Source organism: Chanos chanos, chromosome 15 (assembly GCF_902362185.1).
Source record: "Chanos chanos chromosome 15, fChaCha1.1, whole genome shotgun sequence".
NCBI lineage: Eukaryota > Metazoa > Chordata > Actinopteri > Gonorynchiformes > Chanidae > Chanos > Chanos chanos.
In genome coordinates this window covers 2760734-2782381 of record NC_044509.1, presented here as the reverse complement: position 1 = coordinate 2782381, position 21648 = coordinate 2760734, and the positions used below count along the sequence as shown (strand labels likewise).

At 44.6% G+C, this 21648-nt stretch overlaps 1 protein-coding gene across 1 annotated transcript in view; it reads left to right on the top strand.

Annotated features, from left to right (window-relative positions):
* Nucleotides 1-9261: 9261 nt before the first annotated feature.
* The window catches only part of ncor1 (nuclear receptor corepressor 1), an 80084-nt gene continuing 67697 nt past the window's right edge, over nt 9262-21648 (top strand). The window contains 5 exon segments of the mRNA XM_030793117.1: nt 9262-9454; nt 15305-15402; nt 15820-16021; nt 16452-16631; nt 19213-19326. Coding sequence (XP_030648977.1) covers nt 9347-9454; nt 15305-15402; nt 15820-16021; nt 16452-16631; nt 19213-19326 — 702 coding nt within the window. The 5' untranslated portion in view covers nt 9262-9346.

The following is a 21648-nucleotide window of genomic DNA, read 5'->3' as shown; positions in this document are numbered from 1 at the left end:
TGAAACAGAAACGTGGTGTGAGCCACACAGGTGCCCGAGAGTTGTGCTGAGATCGGAGTTCGCTGGGCTGATGCCAAAGCCACATTACAGTAACGCAGGAAGGGCGAAATGTCTCTCCTCTTGGCATCAAATCTGCAGCACTGTATGTCTGCCAGTCTCCTGCTACACATATTGGTTTCTCTGAAGTGTTTCTTGTCACGCCATGCGTGACAAACGTGTTAGAATAATGTACAAACTGAAACTGTGCGTTGTTCTTTTTTTTTTTTCTTCTTCTTTTTTTCTTTTTCCTTTTTTTTTTTTAATTCTCTGCTGTAGTGTCACTATGACTGGATGACATCAGCGCAGCAGATGTTTTTGACAAATCCTCGATTTCACAGGAGGGGGGAGTGACATGCAAGCTGCTCCCCCCTCCCTCCTCACAATTTTTTTTTTCAATCCCACTCTTACAGTGCACCCTTCCTTCCTCCTCCCTGAATAGCTGTTTTTTTTTGGTTGTTTTTTTCCTCAGACATTAGGGACACACTAGGATTTGAATCAATGCTGCAGTTAGATGGATTGAGAGGCTCTTGATTGCATTACTGTACTAGCGTATAGATAAAGTACTGTGAATGATTTTAATTTCTTTGTATGAAGCTTACAGTGTGTGTGGTACAAGACCGCCTGGCATTCCCAACAAACTGCCTTGGTTAACTTGTCTGGATTTTTATAGAGAATTAAGAAAGAAGCGTGTGTAAGCTCACAAAAATGTGAAATCTTGCGGAATGCAGTACAAACAAACAGACAAATAAGTAAACACAAGAAATTTGTCAGTGTCATTTCCCAGTTACAATTTCAACTACTTCCAAGACACACTGTCCAAGTGCTTTTCTTTTGTGCATTGAGTTCAATTGTTTACAATGAAAAAGGTGTTCACATAGTATGCCCTAATCAGGGTTGATTATAGAGACTGTTTTAAAATTAACATTGGTGAATTTGATGAGTGCCCTCATGCATAATCTCACTCATTAGACTGTTTTACACAGATCCGACAATTCATTACTGTACCCTGCTGTTTAAAGTATGTGTGTGTAGTTCATGAAAATAATTAGTGTTGTGAGAATCAATTGGATTGAAATCTGACTTTGTGGGTTGTAAATAAAGTGGTATATGTAATTTCTGTCTAAATGTCTAATTCAGAATAGTTGAAATAATAAAATACTGTACTCAAGTGGATGTAGGTTGCGCTTACTTGTCATCTATGATTGTGACCTGCGAAGCAGGTATTCCCAAAACTGCACAACTGTCCAGGAGCTCCTTCTGACGTTGGACCCCTTGGTTGTAGTAATTGCCTGTGTATTTTCGGGGGGAGATGATGAAAACAAAAGTGGTTTTCAGCTTGTATCACTGTCATTGACCGACTCATTGCAATTTGGCACAAACACGCAAAGGAGTTTGTCGATGCGACCGAATGTTTCCGCCTTCTTAAGGCGACTGAAAAATGTTAATTACGCATCGAAATGCTCTGAACCTGTGGTTGAAACTGGTCTTTATATCAGTTAAGCACATTTAATGGCAAAATACACCCACACGCACTGGCTAGTGTCAAATAAACTTTGTGCACTGAGCTAGGGAAGGGGTCAGATTCATCTTATTCAGGAGTTTAAACCTACCTGACGATAAACATAATACAAGAATGGAGACATTTAGCTCAACAAGTCTTATTATTGTTGGTGCAAAGAACATGCACTCATCGTCGGGATGCGCAGTGACAAGCAGCACCCGAACATCACCAGGCTCGTGCGCAACTTTTACTGATTTCCGTGAGTACGACTCATGTCTTTCGCGTGTCCGGTACAAATTGATGTCTTCGCCTCTTAACCTCAGCAACATTTTATTCCATAACGTTGGCCATTTTACCTTGTATCGGTAATACACCAGCTTTATCAAAGTTAAGTAAAATAAAAAGATTAAGCCTACGGAAAGCAGAGTAAACATTACTGACGTTCCTCTTATTCTTCCGTGGTGTACACCATCAGCTTAAAAAGCGTTCCCACATATTTTTTACGATTTGTTTACAGTAAACTTTTAGAAAATGCAAATGATTGTGGTCGTAATATGAATCGGTTGTGCGTGAACTGTGATTTAAAGAGAGAAGATTAAGCCTTAAGGAATAATGTTTGTGTTTATACTTCGTTTGTTCTAAAAAAAAGAACCTTTCGACTGCGTGGAGCTCGTCTGTGAACCCACAAGACAGTTTGCAAACTTAAAAGTCATTTTGCGATACCCTTTCATTAAATTTCCAAAATGTGGAAACGCATATTAATTTAAGATGAATTAAGACGCATCTTATTAAAAGGGCATAATCATGAACTGGTAAACAGCACTTTAGTGGTTTGGGTGGGGTGAGGCTTGTAGGAACTTTTAGGCCGCCTGTGGGGAGGCTTTTAACGTCACACCACTTTATCCTACTTGGTGTACAAAAGTAAATTAAATACGCTGTTTCATGATATCCATCGGCTGTTGTTATTTTTGAGGGTGTCTTATCGAGGTATTTGGACGATATACTAAATCCACAACCTGAAAATATTAGAATCACATACAATTTATATACATTTGAGGCAAAAACGTCTTAGCTAAGTACTGCTAGGACAAATACAACCATAGAGGTTGAAATGTGCAGCAGTTCAGTGTCTGCAACACTCAACAGTCCGTCACGCGCGGAATAAAACATCTCTTCATTTTCAGTACAGAAGTTTTTCTTCAACTTTTGATCCGGGTAGTTTCATTAAAATGAGGTAAGAGTCTTTATATTTTATTGCCGTTTGAAAGCGATTCGCTTTTTAAACGAGCTCATACTTGTACTATTGACGTTCATACTGCTGGCTGTTACGTTGGCTAAGCTAAATTACCCACTTTGGCGAGCTGCAAGATGGCGGCTAGGTTTAGAATGCAGAGGTGAAATGTGAAAATCAGCGAGTTATTATTGTCTGCCAACGTTAATTTCGTGTTTTAATAGCTGAAATATCAACAAGAATTATTCGTCTACGTGTATCGACTCTCTCTTGCATTTACGAACGTGAGTATTTAACATTGTGGCACAAATGAATACCATATTTCCTCGTTGAAGCTAGGATTGGCTAGCCTGCTAATATGCTTGTTAGCCAATATAATACCCTTCGTGAAAGTGCAGGGATGCCAACGCTGGTTAGTGAACAATTTGCTGCAGGAGGAACTTTTCTTCTTTAGGTTAGTCATAAGCACTCAGGCGTGCTATAATCTGTTTCTTTTTCTCCTAAGTATCGTGTAAAGGAAATAGTTTTATATTATCTCATAGACTTGTAGTGAGTTTCACAAGTTAGACCTTACAGTGAACTGCCTGCCAGAGATTTTTTTTGCATAGTGTCTTTTTTTGTTGTAAGTTGTAAGTTTCGGTGGAGTTCGTAGCCACTCGTCGAAATTCTACTCCACGTGTAAAAAAGTCTTAAAGGCATTTTTGAATGATGAAGTGCGGAATTGCTGTAACAAGGTCAGAATAGTTCATACGCTTTGTCTTCTAATACATAGAGCTAACGTGTAGTCTGTTCACTCTGTTACATTATAATCTGCTAATTGAACGATATCCAGCTACTTTTCGGGTTAAATCAAATACATGAGCATGTGTTTTTTAATCAAAATCTATTCTGTGTGTTTAGAAGTTGTGTCCACTACCAGTAGCAGGAAAGAGATCTGATAGTCAGTGACCTTAGATGGTTATGTGGCGAAAGTATCTAAATTTCCTACTGCAGTTGAATAACGGGTGTTGCATACATATTAACCCAGACCTAATTTGAGGTTTTGGCATCGCTGATTATTTTGTACCTGTCTGATGACACACATTCAGTTTTACTGTTAAACCAAGCTAAAATTCTGAAGGTCTTTGTGAATCAACCACAAGGAAGTTAGCTATAAGTTTGATTGGACGACTCTTGCAGCATCGTCAAAAATGGATGCTTTGGCACACGTATCTAATACGTGTTGAGTTATTTACTGATTTACTGTCTTACATAATAGTTTTATGTGTTAAATTTGCTGTCATTGTGGCTTTAGGTAGATGCCCCTTTGAGTGGTCTAAGTGAATGAGGATCTTGTTTGTGGTAGGTTTTTTTGTTTTGTTTTGTTTTGTTTTGGGTTTTTTTTTGCAAGTTGCTCCTGTCCTGTCTAATCAGCTCTCACTGGTGGCGTTGGCAGACATTGGTTGTGTAAAGATCTGATCACTGTGTTTACCACAGTGACTATTATGAATGATGAATCCACAGAAATGAATGATATCCAAACAATTCATTGACACTGATTGCTTGCCAAGGGAGCTCAGAACAATGCAGAATTTCTTGGGTTATTTCTTAGGTTTCTTAGGTGAATTTCATAGACCAACTTTTGAATATACGTATATAAAGATTTCAGGTCAATTTCTGCTTTTTCTTAAGAGAAAAATGTGTTAAACATTTAAGCCAAAACTGAGGCTTGACCTCTAATATGTAGAGTGATGGGTTAAGATGTTCAGATTGGAATAATTTAAAAAATATGCTATGTACATGTGGAAGGGTAGCTAAACATGCTTGTTAACAGTGATACCTGCATCATTTTACATGTTCCTTTATCACAAAAGGTGACACACAGCAGCGGACCTATCTGTTCTTCCATCTACACACAGACTGGTTTCGTTAGCCAAGAGGCTAATTTTAGTCAGCTGCTCCAGAAAAGAGCCAATTTCCTAATCTGACGTCCATCTTTCTCTGAAAACCTTGGTTTGGTCCCGGTCGTCTTCTTGGAGTCATTCTGTGATTAATCATGAGGCATTTCTGCTGGCCCCCGTGTTTCTGAATGGATGAATGACCATCTCTGATTGCTACTTGATTAATTAGGCAGCTGGAGAGACTTTTGCATTTGTGTGTGTGTGTGTGTTTTGTTTTTTTTTCTTTCCTGAGATGCTTGTTTTCCATTTCATGTCGCCTTGGTTTTTATGAGTTGCCTAATCTGTTGGCAGACGGACGGTGTAGACTTAGGCAGGATGGATAATTATTGTGTCTTTGTGGCTAGGCCTGGGCAGGGACACTCATTCATACACACACACACACACACACACTCGCACACACACAGGCCCAGGCTGCCACGTTGACTTTGCTTTGCTCAAAGTTTGTTCAAACCAAATCTAATAGGCTGTTTTTCCCCCTGCTCTCTCCTGGATAAAACACAATCTTTGAATACAGAACTTTTCTGGCATGAATGGCAACGTTAACCGAAAAGGTGAATGCACTTTGTTACCGCATTATCAGAAGGGAAAGCCGCACGGCTGAGCACTTTTCTGTGGTTGCAAGATGTCGTTTTTGAAACAGAAACGTGGTGTGAGCCACACAGGTGCCCGAGAGTTGTGCTGAGATCGGAGTTCGCTGGGCTGATGCCAAAGCCACATTACAGTAACGCAGGAAGGGCGAAATGTCTCTCCTCTTGGCATCAAATCTGCAGCACTGTATGTCTGCCAGTCTCCTGCTACACATATTGGTTTCTCTGAAGTGTTTCTTGTCACGCCATGCGTGACAAACGTGTTAGAATAATGTACAAACTGAAACTGTGCGTTGTTCTTTTTTTTTTTTCTTCTTCTTTTTTTCTTTTTCCTTTTTTTTTTTTAATTCTCTGCTGTAGTGTCACTATGACTGGATGACATCAGCGCAGCAGATGTTTTTGACAAATCCTCGATTTCACAGGAGGGGGGAGTGACATGCAAGCTGCTCCCCCCTCCCTCCTCACAATTTTTTTTTTCAATCCCACTCTTACAGTGCACCCTTCCTTCCTCCTCCCTGAATAGCTGTTTTTTTTTGGTTGTTTTTTTCCTCGGACATTAGGTGCACCACAGAGTGCACTACATTCTTCTGTGTAGATGCATCTGACCATGTGGCAGGAACCAGAGTGAGACAGATCCATTGGCCCTACTGTCACTAATGACTAATTATGGACTCTTAAGCCTTACAGTCTGAGTAGCACACTTTATGAGTTGAGAAGCACTTAACGCCTGAATATCTGTGATTTGTTAGAGATGGATGAGAGTAATGGAAAGATGGCTAGCTGAAAGATGTACTGGGAAAAAGGGTTGATGCTGAATGAAGAAATAAGATTGAGGGATAGGTCATAGAGGGTCAGGGGGCGTGGGGGGGGGGGGGGGACACAAATGTTTGGATGAGTGAAGTTAGAGATTAGGATGGAGCAACAGAAAGTACTGGTAGGTTCTCTTCGCCAAGCCAAATCTCGTTGTCCCTTTAAAAGTCAGCGTTGACCTCTTTGCCGGAAAACTGGAGCAGCTGGCATTGCCATGGAAACTGCAGGAAAAGCCCATATGCAAAGTCCCTGATAGAGGGCACAAAACCCTCCCTGGATTCCAGGCTAGGCCTTCTCACAGTCAGCTCAACTTTTATCGATTTAACTATGCAAATGGCCACGCCACGTGTGCCACAAGGCAGCACAAAGGTGTGGAGGTGTTGTCTGAGGTAGGAAAGCTCTGGGCTACGTACTCTGATTTCAGTTTTATTATTGGCTGTTTCTGCCGGGTCAGGCTTAGCACACGCGGTGATGGACAGATGGGTCATTCACGTCTCAGTCCTCTGGGCAGCGATGTAGGCCATCCTCGTTTGGTTCGTCTTTATTTTTTGTCGTAAAAAAGAGGCCTTAACCTCGACTCCTCTCTGCTCTAATGGAGAGTAACACAAGCTACTCGACAAGAGTTTAACCTCCTCATTTTTTAAACTTGTAATGCATAAGCCAGGTCATTCTGTCTTGTGTGAGGGATGAAAAGACAGACACGTTTTAGCCAGTTAGTTTTGTCTGCCTAAACCTCACTCATGCTCCCTCTGAATGGGTGAGTTTGTTAGCTGACTAACGGGCGTGTAACAGATTAGCAGGTAGCTGAGGTTTACCTTAAAACTTTATTGCAGTATATAAAACTAACTTCTGACTTATAAGTGGTTAAATTTGTTCCTTTTACCTTTTCAGCAAAACTTATGAACTTCTGGTCTGTTCTTCAGTAACTATGTGACCATTACCTGGGTCATAGTCTTTTTTCGGATTTCACGTGGGGGGATTTCAAACAATCCCCCATGTGACAGGAACAAGATTCTCTTGGGCCCAGTTGTTAGGAATACTGATTTGCCCAGTCCTGAAATTCATCTTTCTGCAGAATCATTTTTTTTTCCTTAATAAAAATCCGTTGGCTGCTGTGGATGCGTAATCAAGAGTCCAAACACAGCCATCGTGTTGAATGAACTGATTTAGCCATGTGTTGGAGCAGGGCGCTCATAGAATGAGTTACTAGTAGAGGGCTGTGCTACACTGCTGTGATAGGATGATAACTTTTGCTTGGACTGTTAAGTTTTCTTGACTAATTTGGTTTGCTACCAGTCTGACAGCATTTCGTCACATGGCTTATCACTGGGCCTCTCAACTTTTGTTTTTCTGTCCAGAGTGGGATCTAAGGTTCCCTCATCACTGGCTATGCCATCACAGCCATTAATGATTGTTCATTTATTAATATATTTAAGGTTCTGTTTCAAAGCGGTTCCCTTTTCCACCGTGCAACCTGAACTCACTGTGAAAACACAGAGAGAGAGAGAGAGAGAGAGAGAGAGAGAGAGAGAGGGGTGACTGAGATCTGGCCCCCTCTCTCTGAGCCCTGACCTGGGGTTTAGGACAACACAGATAGAGAAGGGGAAGCTGCCTGCACCCCCCCCCCCCCCCACACACACACACACGCGCGCACGCACACACACACAGACTGGAATAGACTCTTTGTAAAACTGGGGTTTTTGTGCGATGTGGAGCACCCTGTAGTCCTTTTGGGTGCACTCCAACCTGGAACCTGAGATATTAAGAACTGGGTCTTACATTTTGCACCCTCCTGTTTCCTCTGTTAGAGGTTACTTACTCTTGTTTTCACGGTTGCTTGACAGGCTATCCATCACATTACCGTTTACAGTGAGATTCACCAAGCCCTTTGCTTGGTCACTGTATTCATCAAAAACCTTCACGTGCCCATGCAACCTGCACTCTGATTCAGCAGCTCTGACCCACACGCTTGAAATGTCACTCTTTTTTTTTCTCTTTTCTTTCTCTTTCTCTTTCTTTTGCACAATAAAAAAAATGCAGCAAAAATGTTGCTCATGTTTGTTTAAATGCAAACAAAAGTTATTGTTTTATTTGAAGGATCTTCTTTTCAGACAAACCATTTCAGACAAACACTCCTGCATTATTGTTTGTTCAGTGCGGACTTCAGAGAGAAAATCAGTAGTGCTGGATTAGATATATCCAGATGGATATAGATTAGGGGCGCAATGTTATGCAAAAGTCACGGTTCAGTACATACCCTGGTTTAGAGGTCACGGTTCAGTACATACCTTGGTTTAGAACTCACAGTTCAGTACGTTTTCAGTACAGTGAAAAAAAAAAAAAAAAAAGGCTATGCAAAACATGAAATTTCTTTTCATTTATTATGAATTTAACTTGTAAACATATAAACTTGCACAAACTTGTAAAACAGTGGCAAACTGGCTGTAATTTCCTGAACACATAAGAAATGCACATAAAGGCGCATACCTTTCTCTCTTAAAAAAAAAAAAAAAAAAACTACCTGCGTCTAGGTAGAAAAAAAGGTCAGTTAATATTGCTGCAACCCACTAACAAAGGATACGAGGGGGGGTGGTCAAGCTCTGGCTTTGCGGTCGCCATACTTACAAGGCTGCATCACTGAACATGTACTAATTCAGTTGCTAAGTTACGGCTCCGTCATGGAATCGGAGAGGAAACTAAGTTTTTAATTTTAGTTCCACACACAGACATGTAGAAGAGAGGGCACACTGTTTCTAGTCCAGTATTGATTTATTGGCTGACGTTTTGGTCAGCTGACCTTCAGCGCGTAAGAAAGTTGTGGGAGAAACGTGCGTGGTTAAAGCTGAACTATATTCATTGGGATCACGACGCACATTGAACCGAACGTCCTGTACCAAACGGGACAGTACAAGCACGCGCATTGTTACACCCTTAACATAGATGTACCTGCAGGTAGAGGACAAAACATCCAAATACATTAGTCTCGCTTCATTGACCTCAACGATATCATGTCATTCCTCCTACTCTGCATGCCATCAAAACATTTTTGCATTTACAACTCCTTGTGTGTCGTCATGTTGTGAATCCTTGCTGCCAATCAAAAGCTCATTGTTATCGTCCCCCTCTCTCTCTCAGGTGGTTTGGCAGTGGAGTCATGTCTTTGAGTCTGAGACGGTGAGTGGATCCACAGCCCTCAGCTCTGGGCCCTGATCTGGTTCGGTCCAGCCGGAGATATAGCATGTCCAGCTCGGGGTTTCCCCCCAACCAGGGGAGCTTCAGCAGCGAGCAGAACCGCTACCCACCCCACTCGGTCCAGTACACCTTCAGCACTGGACGACACCCATCGGTAAGACCCAGAGCTCTGGACCTAGCTCTCTGTCTGAGACAGGGTAATCTGATTGGTCAGTTGAGATGAGGACTCAACAATGCCTCTCAAAGAGAGAGAGAGAGAGAGTGCATGTGTCTTTGTGTGTACGTGTGTGGATGGGTCCGATCCTCTATTTTTTGTATGGATTAAGTCTCTCTTTTGGGTTGGTTTCAGGTAAACACTTGCAAATTTAAAAACGTCTCTGTTGTAGGAAAGAAGGGAGAGAATGAAATTTAGTCAGAGCACGGGCTTATGTCTGTGAGTGTAGAGATCAATCCTTTTTTTTTTTTTTTCCTTTCCTTTCCTTTCCTTTTCTTTTCACGTGCTTTGTCTCATTGAGTGTGTACTGCAGCTATAAGCACTTTATGGCCGTGGTCTGGAAGGCGTCCGAACGCCAGGTTCTGAAATGGGCATTTATGGAGAAACACATTCATTTGCAGTGAGAAATGATGGAGGCTGGGCCTTGGTGTTTTAGGCGTTTGGATTTTATGTTGTGTTTTTGGTGTGCAGGTGAGTCAGAGTGATGTGGCTCTGATTTGTCCAGCTCTTGTGTTGCCGTTTCGGTCATTCAGTGTTGTGCTGACTCTGTTTCGGGGAAGAAAACCTCTCCTCTGTTTTTGTTTAGTTTGGCAAATTGAATGGAAAAACAAATGGACAGATAGAGAGATAGGTGAACGGACGGCTGAATGAAAGAAAGGTGGCTGGGGGGTGGCGGGTGTTGAGACGCTCGGGTCTGTTTATAGTTTATACTGCCTTCTATTTAATATCAACGCTTCAAAGTGTGACTGTTCACAGCTCATATTGATCTTGGGAGCGTGTAAGTCCCGGTCGGACTCGAACCCTGCGTCATGTTGCCTAGTGGCGGCCACGGTGCCTCCCAGTTCCTGTAACTAAGACGGAGCCATTCCACGCTCTGTCTCAGCCGACGCGTCCCTGCAGAGCCAGTCCTCATGGCCATTGAGTGAGCGTAGCTCCGAGCAGCCACTTAATCCATTCACTTGTTAATGGCTTTAAGTCCATTTTGGATTGAAGTCTGTTGAAATACCTCAGACAGCATTGTTTCAGTAACAGACAGTGTAGGGGAGGGACTGATTTTCATCTGGAAACACCTGTCTTGGATGTGTATAATGTAATCTGAAGACATGTTTAATATAGCTGTTTTCACATATGACCTACGGACTATGTCCACAGAATCAGGTTCGGACATTGTCCGAAGTTGCCCTTTCGCACATGTAGCACACAACAAGAGACTGTCTGTGTCAGACGCGTTCTCACCTACTGGAAATACTCCGTTTGGTTTAGGTGAGGGGTGGCATCTGGGTAGAGTGTGTGAGAGACGGGACACGCCGCAAAAAGTACACTGTGGAAATGGCAGTGTTTTGTTTTACAGCACGTCGAATATGGCAGACCAACACCAACTTTTGTCTGACCGTTTGGGCGTCGGCCCTTACCGACAGAAGTTCCCGAATCTCGTCGTCTCTCCAGTTAGACGTTTTCGTTGGCGTCTTCGTGTAAATGACCCTTCCTCTTCACCCTCGGTTGTTTGTACTTCCTGTTTTGCGGCAGTCGCATATTAGAAACGGCACCAACACACCCACTCATTCACTGTGAAATCTCCGGACCACGACCCGTTCTATTCGCACATGCACTCAGTCGGACATCACACGAACTTTGTACTAGGGAGCAGGTAGAGCAAAGCCCGTTTAATGTCCGATCCTACTGATTCGAACACTTGCGTTCTCACACACAGCTCCTCCGGGCAGAGTCTAGATAAATTTAGGGTTGCAGTGCATGTGTGAAAGGGGCTTATGATTGTGCGGTCAGTAAAGAGTTGAATAATAGTGTGACCTGGAAATGCGTTGGTGTGATGGTATCTGTTGTAGCGAATAGGGCTGTAGCTGAGAACTGTGGTTCTGTTGTCTTCAGTTCAGATCATGGTCCGTGTGTAGCCAACCCTGGAGTTTCCTTTCCTTTTTCTTCTTTTCTTCTTTCCTTTTTTTTTTTTTTTTAACCTCCCTCAGCTCTTGTAAATGAAGTTTTTATTTTCCGAAAGCAACGCCATGCCAGTACATATTCCTAGTATAGGAGAACATTCCACTCTGGGTGACGCTCCTGGTAATTAAGAATAACATTAATCATCATTTGAAGTTGGTATGCCGCTTGTCCTTTTCTCTTCATTTCTCACTGCAAGAACACACATGCACCATGCTTATCATGCACCATGCTTTAACTGAGCAGACGCCATTGACAGGTTTAATGACAATGTTAATCAAGTAACCATTTTAAATGAGAGAAGATGTGATGTCATTATTCAAACCATAAATCATGTAACATGTAGGAATAAGTGAGTCCAGATGAATGAGAAAGGTAGATCTAATGGGTAGGCGTCTCCGATCAGGAACTTGAGTTTCTAACGTGGAAAAGGCAGCGGCACATTGATCCGAGAGAGGCCGAAGCAGTCGGTCATCATTTCGCAGTCGTTTATGTCTTTTCCTGCTGAAATGGCAGGATCCAGCAACAGTCCACAAAATCGAGGACCCCCCCCCGGGCTCAGTCATATCACTGATGTGGCGATACTTCGGTGTTGCTGAACATTTACGACGATGGAAGTCTTGCAGTTCTTTTCTTAAAACATACTGATGTTTACATGTCTTCCACTCATTGCCATGGAAACGAGCCTTAAAATAACTGTCGCTCAAATTCAGAAGAATCATAAAAGATACAGAGGATTTGGTTTTCTTTCAGTCTCAGTTTTTTGAGGAGGTTTGTCACTGTTTGTGTTGAATTTGTTCTTTCGTTTTAAATGTGTATTTGTTTTAAAGAGAGAATTTTTTTTTTCTCTAGCCCAAACAGTGATGTTTAGTTGTGCGTGTAGACTGCTTGGCTGAGCTCTCCTTTCTAACACTGAGGCTTTGCACATCAGGATGAAGGAAATTAAAATTCCACTATCAGCCAGTATGTCAAAGGGATGCATGGAAGGACCACGTAATTTGGTGCAGAAAAAAAAAAAAAAAAAAAATCAAAACTGCTTTCCAGCACTTGCTGCAGGGCTAATCCATGCAGTCCTGATACCTTCAGGCTTTTGAGCTTGTCAGTACATGGCCCACTTCATTAACCAATATGATATGGTGTGAGACTCTGTTTAGCATGTGTAGTTAGTCTGACCTGACGCGGGACTTTGTTTGCATGTTCAGCTAGTATGACCTGGTGCGGGACAGTGTTTAGTATGTTCAGCTGGAATGACCTGGTGCGGGACAGTGTTCAGCATGTTTAGCTGGTGCGGCCTGACGCCGCACCACGTGTAGCATGTTTAGGTAGTATTGACCTGATGCAGGACTGTGTTTAGCATGGCTCTGACTTCAAGAACATGGCTCTGGACTTTACTCTGCAGTGGTTCGAAATCCTAAGATGTATCATTGACTGAGGTGCAGACATGTAGCTTACGCAGCAAATTTAACATATGGAGAGTCATAAATGCATGCATATATATATATTTTTTTTTTTTTTTTCAGCACATATGTATGTGAGTGAGTATGAATAGAGGATGAAGTGACAGACAGGGGTTAAGAAGAAAGGAGAGACATAGAAAAAGGAGAGATAGACCAAAGAGAAGTAAATGAATTAAGTGTTTGCTCTCTGAAGTATTACACACACAGATACACAGTCATTATACTGAGTGTTCCTTTATGACCCATCGCTCTTTCTCTTCTTTCTCTTTCCTCCACCACTTCCCCTCGATCTCAGATTAAAGGAAGCCAGAAATGGCGGGGTTCGGAACACTATAAATCAATTTGGTTATCACTTCAGTGCATTCCTCAGAACTCTAAAAACTGATTCCTCTAGACGCCAGCTGTGCTCCCCCCCCCCTCCCGGTCTCCCTCACTCTGTCTCCTCCCTTCTCTGTCTCCCTCTGCTTCTCCCTTACACACATACACCCCCCCCCCCAAACTGGGCTTTCCTATTTGCTGTTTCCTTAAACATCTGAAAAGCAACGTACATCTGAAACATTTTGTGGAGAACAAAGGATTAAAAGTCAAGCAGACATGTAAGGCACACACAGACCCACATATACGCGCTCTCTCTCTGTTTCTCTCTCTCTCTCTCTCTCTCTCTGTCTCGCTCTCTGTTTCTCTCTCTCTCTCTCTCTCTCTCTCTCTGTCTCGCTCTCTGTTTCTCTCTCTCTCTCGCTCTCTCTCTCTCTCTCTCTCTCTCATTGTGTCTCTGAAGAGTCCCAAGAATCTGGAAGGTTCTGTCAGATTTAAAGCTACAGTGTGCTGGTTAGTAATCTCTGTTCTCATTTCAGTCAGGCACAGCTCTGGACCCTTCTTTTCAGTCAGGCACAGCGCTAGGCCCTGCTTCTCAGTCAGGCAGTTGTCTTGGCTCTGTTTTTCAGTCAGGCAGATCTGTGGGCATTGCCTTGCGTGTTGGCACCAGATGCAGCGGCCATGTTGGAGGACTGTGAGTGTCAGAGAACAGCAGCTCAGACCAGAGAGGTTTCCAAGTAGCAGCAGGAGGAACAGCTCTGTCGATCCATCGTAACCCTGCTCTCTCTGAGGAAACTTTAGACACATCTCTCTCTCTCTCTCTCTCTCTCTCTCTTTCTCTCTGTCGTCCTGCCTTGTCTTAAAACCCGAGACACACCACTCTCTCTCTCTCTCTCTCTCTCTCTCTCTCTCTCTCTCTCTCTCTCTCTCTCTCTCTCTGTCTCTCTCTCTCTCTCTGTCTCTGTCTCTGTCTCTCTCTCTCTCTCTCTCTCTCTCTTTCTCTCTCTCTCTCTCTCTCTCTCTCTCTCTCTCTCTCTGTCTCTCTGGGTCTGGGTCTGGAAGCCTGTGGTTGACCAAAACTGTCGTCATGCCCGTGAGGTCCCGAGTGTGCGTGAATGCGGAGAAAGGCAGGGGCGTCTGTAGAGAGTGACAGACAGTGGACTGATTCTGGGTGACATGTATTAAAAGTATTAACCCACTTAGCTACTTGAACACATGCCCCTGGGGTCAGGCCAAGTTTATTGGCTAAATTTGATTACAGTTCTCAGAACAGGACCTTCACAGAAAAGCTGTCCCATGGAAGTGCAGTCTTTCTAGGCATTATTTGTCAGCCACACACTGTAGAGTCTAGGCCAAGTCAGGGAGGGGTGATTGCTCAAGTCAAATTTGCCTTCAGTTTCCTGTTCCAGTGTGTGCACTCACTTTTTTTTGTTTCTGCTGCTATGGGTATTCAGAAATCCCCAAGGGACCGTGTCAAATTTAAAAACGAAGAAAAAGAAAGGTGTGGTTGATTGCTCTCTCCTGATAGCTGATAAAGAGGTCTTGGTGTGGAGCGGTTTATCTGGTGTTTGGTACGTACAGGCTTTACTGGCCTGTAGAACGGCACTGAGCTGTTGTGCTGTTAGCGGTGTCTCTTGGGGAATGGTTTTGATCAGGCAGTACTGAGAGGGAGAGAGAAACGGAGAGAGATTTTGCTGCAGGGCAAAAAAAAAATGAACCGAAGGAGAGAGGCTGCAGTAGCTCTCACAGAGTTTCTCTTTCTTTTTTTTTCTCTCTCTTTCTCCCTCTCTCTGTCTCTCTCTCTCTCTTTCTCTCTCTCTCTCTCTTTCTGTCTGTCTCTGTCTCACCCTCTCTCAACCACTCTTCTGTTTTTTTGGTCCACTTCATCAACCTTCTCTCTCTCTCTCTCTCTCTCTCTCTTCCTCTCCCTCCATCTCTTTCCATATATCTCTTTATCTCTGTTTCATTTCATCAGACGTCTCCGTGTTTTTGTTTTGGGTTTAGTCTGACTCTGATCTGTTGAACTGATGTCTCTCTCTCTCTGTGTGTGTGTGTGTGTGTGTAGGAGTTCACAGTTCCAGACTACCGTAGTCACATACAGGACCAGCAGCAAGGACGCCGCAGACCCTCCCTGCTATCAGAGTTCCACCCCGGGACAGAGAGGTAAGCACGCACGCACGCACACACACGCCACTCCAGGACAGAGAGGTAACCACACTCACACGCGCGCGCACACACACACACACACGCACGCGTGCCACCCCTAGGACAGAGAGAACCCCCCCTCCCCCCACCAGACATGCACACAGTGTTTACAGACACACATACACAAACTCACTTTCCTGCTTCACCTCACCATCTGTAGGGACCCCAACCTTCTATACCGATGTCCTCTGTGAATTTTTCACCTGTCTTTATCCCTTCCTCCCTTCTGAGTCCCAGAGAACGCTCAGCTCCCCCACTCCCCTGCCAGTCTCTCGCTTTGTAGTTCATCTGCCACATGACACCGTGGGGCTTGTAGTTTTTACTCGCTTCTGGGATTTGTAGCCCTCATTAATCCCTTGTTTTGTCGTTTGACAGACCGCCAGAGAGGAGGCATGGCTATGAACAGCAGTTTCACACAGTGTCTGCTCAGCCAGAGCACGAGAGCATGGACGCCAAGCGTCCTCGCATCGAGGGGGTTTCTGACGCCCACTTCCCCCGGGCACCCCCGGGCAGCATCGTTGTGCCTGTACCACACTCTGTACAGGACGGAATGAGGGTCACTCCAGACATCAAAAAGGTCAGTGAGGCCAGTGTTTACACTGGGCACATTGGTTGGATTATTAATGAACCACTGGGCAGTTTGTGTGTTATGTATTTACGTGTGTGTGTGTGTGTGTGCGCGTGCTGTCAGACTAATTCTCATTCTCACGTAGCTGCTGACGTTGAGCAGATGGATTGCAGTGTAACACATACTGTGAAAGCCCTTTTCATTCCCCATTTACACACCTGGACCTGAGTTTTCTGTTCAGATTGTTCTCGCCAGTCAAACCAGTCACGAGGAGCCAAACACCTCATGCTTTACACTACAATGTGCTTCATGTCCATAGGCTGTTGTTTCGCTTTGAGGACCAAAGCCTCAGCCACATGAGTGAATGAACGTGCCTGTTATCTGGGTGGATGGTTGGTCCGGAGCGTCAGGGTTCATTAGCGTTTCTTTAACGTTACAGGAGGCCCAGTTCAGCGTGAAGGTGGAGGCCTCCTCCCCAGTGGGAGGGCAGCATGTGGGAGAGGAGCCCGACACCTCCCCTTCCAAACTGTCCAAGGAGGAGCTGATCCAGAGCATGGACCGTGTGGACCGCGAGATCGCCAAGGTCGAGCAGCAGATCTTCAAACTCAAGAAGAAACAGGTGAGAACCGCCCCTTTGTCCTCTGCCTGACCACGGTGACGGCATCACAGCACCGAATAAGAGCAGGGTTTTCAAAGCCCAGCCTCGGAAACCAACAGCACTGTACTCTCTCTCTCTCTCTCTCTCTCTCTCTCTCTCTGTGCCCAGCACAGACATCCATGCCAGTTAATGATTAAGCCTGTGGTTTACTGAGTCAGGTGTGGCCGCGCTGGCTGCAGGTTAAACTGGACTCCTGTGTGAGGGTCTGCACAGGGGAGTCACTGGCTGCAGGTTAAACTGGACTCCTGTGTAAGGGTCTGCACAGGGGAGTCAGTGGTGTGATCACGGACTGTAAAACACCGTGCTGCGTGTGGGGGATGTATCAGGTAGCGTGTTTCTTTATTGTTTTCAAATGAACATGTTGATGTAAATCTTAACCGATGCTTCCCACACTGCTTAGTAAGATATCGTGAGGTCTAACTCGGGATAATAGGGCCACAGTTGTCCCAGTAAAATTCACTGGTTTGAGTGGCTTTGTTTTGGATACAAGTGGTTGGTGTGGTGGATGGTGGATGCTCCAGGATGGAGCTGTGGGTTTTTCCTGTGTCAGGCAGTGGAGAAGCCTTAGAGACTTCACTGCCACAGGCTTAAGCGGCTCCTCCCTGCGCCGGGCTGTTCTGCAGCGCCGTGTGGCAGCGAGTTTGGATCCGATCCAAAATAGTTTGATGCTTTTAGGTCAGAGGGCTCGGCTGTATGCGCCAGACGTCCGCAGTAAAAAAAGATGTTATGGAGCTGTGGAGGTGTGAGCACAGGCACTGCTCTGCCTGCACGCTACGTGGAAAAACTGCACGCGGAAAGTTCGACTGCAGCTTCGAACATGCAAATAAACTACCAAACAAATGCTACGTTTTTCAAAGACTTTGCTGAATTGGCTAAATGTGTGAGCGCGCTGTGTTTCTGGAGAGCTGTTTCTTATGAACATTTATGCTGATCATTTTGTATCAGTCATGTCTTTTCTCCTGTCTCTCTCTTTTTTTCTGTCTGGTCTCTCATTGCGCTGTGTGTCAGAAGGTTTTGGGATGCCGGCACGTGGTAAGGGATCAGCTCCGTATGAAAGCTTAGCGATCTTATCGAGGGTCACCTCAGCGACAGGTGAAAACCTGGTTAATCTGGTCAGCTCACCCTCACAAAGCCTTGTGGGAAATGGTGTTCCTGTACCGAGAGCGAATCAGATCCCGGCCCGGAGGGGGATGCAGTTTACCTGTGAACAGCGTATCTTGCCAGGCAGATAACATCAGCCCCTTCCTCCCTCATGCCAAACAAGCGGTGGCAACCTGGACCCAGTAAAGCCTTATCCTTCAGGTCACCCACACACACACACACACACACACACACAGGTGAGACCAGAGGGTTGGAAGTAAATCTGCTCCCCCTCTAATGTTGACCTTTCTTTTGAAGGGCAACTTCAAAGTTATGTATATTTTCTTTTTTCTCTCTCTTTCTCGGGCCTTTTTTTTCCCTTTAGCTGTTCCTATCTGAGCTCGGAATTCCGCCCTCATTAGAGGAGGAATGTGAAAGCGGGCTTGGCTGGAATACAGTTTTTTTTTTTTTTTTTTTTCCTTCTTTTTCTTTCTTTTTTTTTTTTCTTGTAGTGTCTGTCTTCCTGATGCTTTTCCCAGGATATTTTTCCCCTCGGTTTGCTGGGGGATTCTTTGTTTATTTGAGGTAGTGTAGCAGTCTCTAATCTCTCCCTCTGTAACCTGTTTGTGTATGGAACCTTGAGCAGGATCAAACAAACGCTGGTCCAGATAACAGGCGGAGCAGAACCACTCCTCTCTGCTGGAGAGCTCGTCTGCTTTTTACACATCTCCACGCTGAGACGCTGGATGTCCATTGCTCTCTGAAAGTGTCCCAGGCTCATGTGACACTCAGTAGACTGAGCCTTTACTGCCTGGAGCTTTTGATGTGGTCTTATCTGTTCACAGTGAATCTGCCCAGCGCTCTCCATACCAGAAGGGTACAGAACGTTACATGCTGTGGACGCTCCTTCACGTGAAGAGCAATGATAGTGTGTTGTAACCGTTGGTCTGCAGTGAAGTGTTCTTCATTCGTCTTAGAGAAGGGGAAGAGAGGAGAGACAAAACACGGAGTTAGCGAGTCAGTGGTGTATCACCCAGGACGCACAGAGGCCTTTTATAAATTCAGGCTGAAGTCAGGCGAGGAATGAGACTTTGAGTTGACAGTGAGGGTGGCAGAGAGGAGAGTTGGAAATGAGTTCAGAGTGGTAATATATTTGAATACAGATTCTAAAAAGCAACTTAAAATGCAGGCTTATTAATTAATACAGAGATGGATAACATTGAGTTGAACTTTTATTTCTTGTCATTCCAAATCTAATTCCAATTCAATCCTAAGTCTTCATAATCAATGTCTTTTCCGGCTCCAGATTCCAAAGGTTGTAGAGAGGTTAGTCCTCAGTTATCAGTTTAAGTGAGCGTTGACCCCCGACCGTGGTACCTCTGTTTGCTCATGACACGGATTTGAAAATGCCGCATGTGTTCACAGATTCTAATGATCATTTTGTGTTTGTGTGGTTTCTTAGCAACAACTGGAGGAGGAGGCGGCCAAGCCAGTGGAGCCAGAAAAGCCAGTGTCTCCACCCCCTGCTGAACACAAACATCGCAGCATTGTCCAGATCATTTACGACGAGAACAGGGTACGCTCACTCAGCCCTTTCTCTCTCTCTCTCTCTCTCTCTCTCTCTCATATGCTGGCTTGCTCTCACTCACTCATGCACCCAGTAACTCTCTTTCTATCACTCCGTCTTTCATTCACTCACTCAGTTATTCGCCCAGTTGCTCTCACCCACCCACTCACGCGTTCACCCGGTTGCTCTGTTTGACTCACTCTCTGGCGGTCAGTTGCACGTTGAGTCAGTTACTCGCTCACTGACTGCGGCTCATCTGTGGCCAGAGCAGAGGGCACTCAGACGCTTTGCGTGCGGTGGATGGATGGAACAGCTTCTGCTTTTTGTGCAATGTTGCATTGTCTTGATCAAATTTAGAAGATGTGTCCCAGTGCTGTCAGATTGCTGGATGTCCAGAGCAGCCTCTGTAACCTCTGGTCCAGACAGAAGTCTAGTCTGGTCCGGCTGAAGTCTAGTCACGAAGCAAAAGACCACTAAGAGACCTAAAACTTTCCCCATTTATTTTCGACAGGAAAGTAAGCGATTAGAAATGGCAATTTAAACATAAACGAGTGGACTGATCAATGAGCTGTATACAACCACACTACTACACGTTAGGACGGACCTGTCATTGCTGCAGTGGAATCGATATCGTGAAAACTGCAGGATGACATATGGTCAGAAAAACGGCCGGAATAAAAAAAAAAAAATCCCTTGTCTCACCACTAGGGCAAGAAGACCATTAAGAGAGAGTAGAAACAGCGCTAAAACTGCAATACCTCGTCCTATCACTATCAATAGAAGAACAATATATGATTGCTGCACAATCACAGGATGACTCTGACTGTCAGTGCAGGTCTCCTACTAATGTACTGGCTACATATGTCAACACAGGCTCCATAGAAACTACTGAAGACCAGGCACTGTGAGAGAGCTGACTATGACTTCAACTGTCGTGTGTGTGTGTGTGTGTGTGTGTGTTTGCGCATGTGTATGTCTGCACACTTGTGCGTGTGTGTTTGTGTCTATGTGCGTGTGTTTGCATGCGTGTGTGTTTTTGCGTGTGTGTATGTCTGCGCATGTGTATGCCTGTGCGCACGCGTGTGTGTTTTTGCATGCGTGTGTGTGGGTGTGTGTGTCTGTGCGTGCCTGTGTGTGTGCAGAGAGAGAGAGACAGAGAGAGAGAGAGAGAGAGAGAGAGAAGTGTGGGGAATGGTTGAGTGAGTGTATCTGAATTTTGGTGATGGTGAGGGAGCACAGAGAGAGATGAAAAGTTGATGGTGCAGGCCGGTGTGTGTCTGTTGGTTCACAGGGAGGTAAAAGGAGTGGAAAGGTGTGTGCCTGTGTGCATGTGTGTGTAAACTGCTGTTTGTTCTCTCTTTGTCTGGTTTCAGCTCAGGCAGGACGTCACTGGAGCTTAGCTTCCTGTTCACACTGCCCTTAACCCTTTCGGCAGGAAAACACACACACACAATCACACACATACACAACTAACAACATACTCTCATACGCACACATAACCATCTACACACAGACACACACAACCGGCCAACCACATACTCTCACATGCGCACAAAACCATGTATACACACGCACACACACAAAACCACACATACAAAACATGCTTCAGAAAACACTTCTTCTGGTTATCTGTGAGATACAAGAACAAAAGGTTTATGAGGCATGTTTGACTATGTCCTCTGCAGTGCTGAGGTTCTTGACACATGCATGAAGCTGAGTGTTTGTGGCTGATTTGGTAGTCCAGGGTGCAGACAGACTTGGAGAGAACAGAGAGTTTATTTGTCTTTAAGTTTGAAATGCCTCAGTACGAGCTGAGACAAGGCATCTGTGGCCCAGTGTTATTTAGGAAAAAACACAACACCACTTTTACTCTGTCATTTTTCTCTTCTCCCCTTCATATTGTAGTTATTTTGATTTGAGGAGCTGCAGGTTTCTTGTCTGCAGTGTGTGGCATGTAGAGTATTACCCCATCACTGATATCTCTGGCCCGCCTCAGCAAGGACACACAGACCTTAGGAGACCCTACCCCTTTATTCCAGAGCCCAGGAAGAAGGCTTTTTTTTTTGGTATGCTGCATGTGTGTGTGAAATGTTTCTGATCTGTTCTTCCTTTGTTTTGTTTTTTTTGTTTTTTTGAGAATCCCTGTGTTGCTCTGGTGGCTGTTCTGTTTTGAGAAAGAGAGAGAGAGAGAGAGAGAGAAGGAGAGAGAGAGAGAAGGAGAGAGATTGGAGGGAAAGAGAGAGGGAGGGGGTCTTGATGTTGAGGGAGAAACAGACTGCCCACAGACGGGCTGGGTAGTTCACAACATCCCCCCCACCACACACACACACA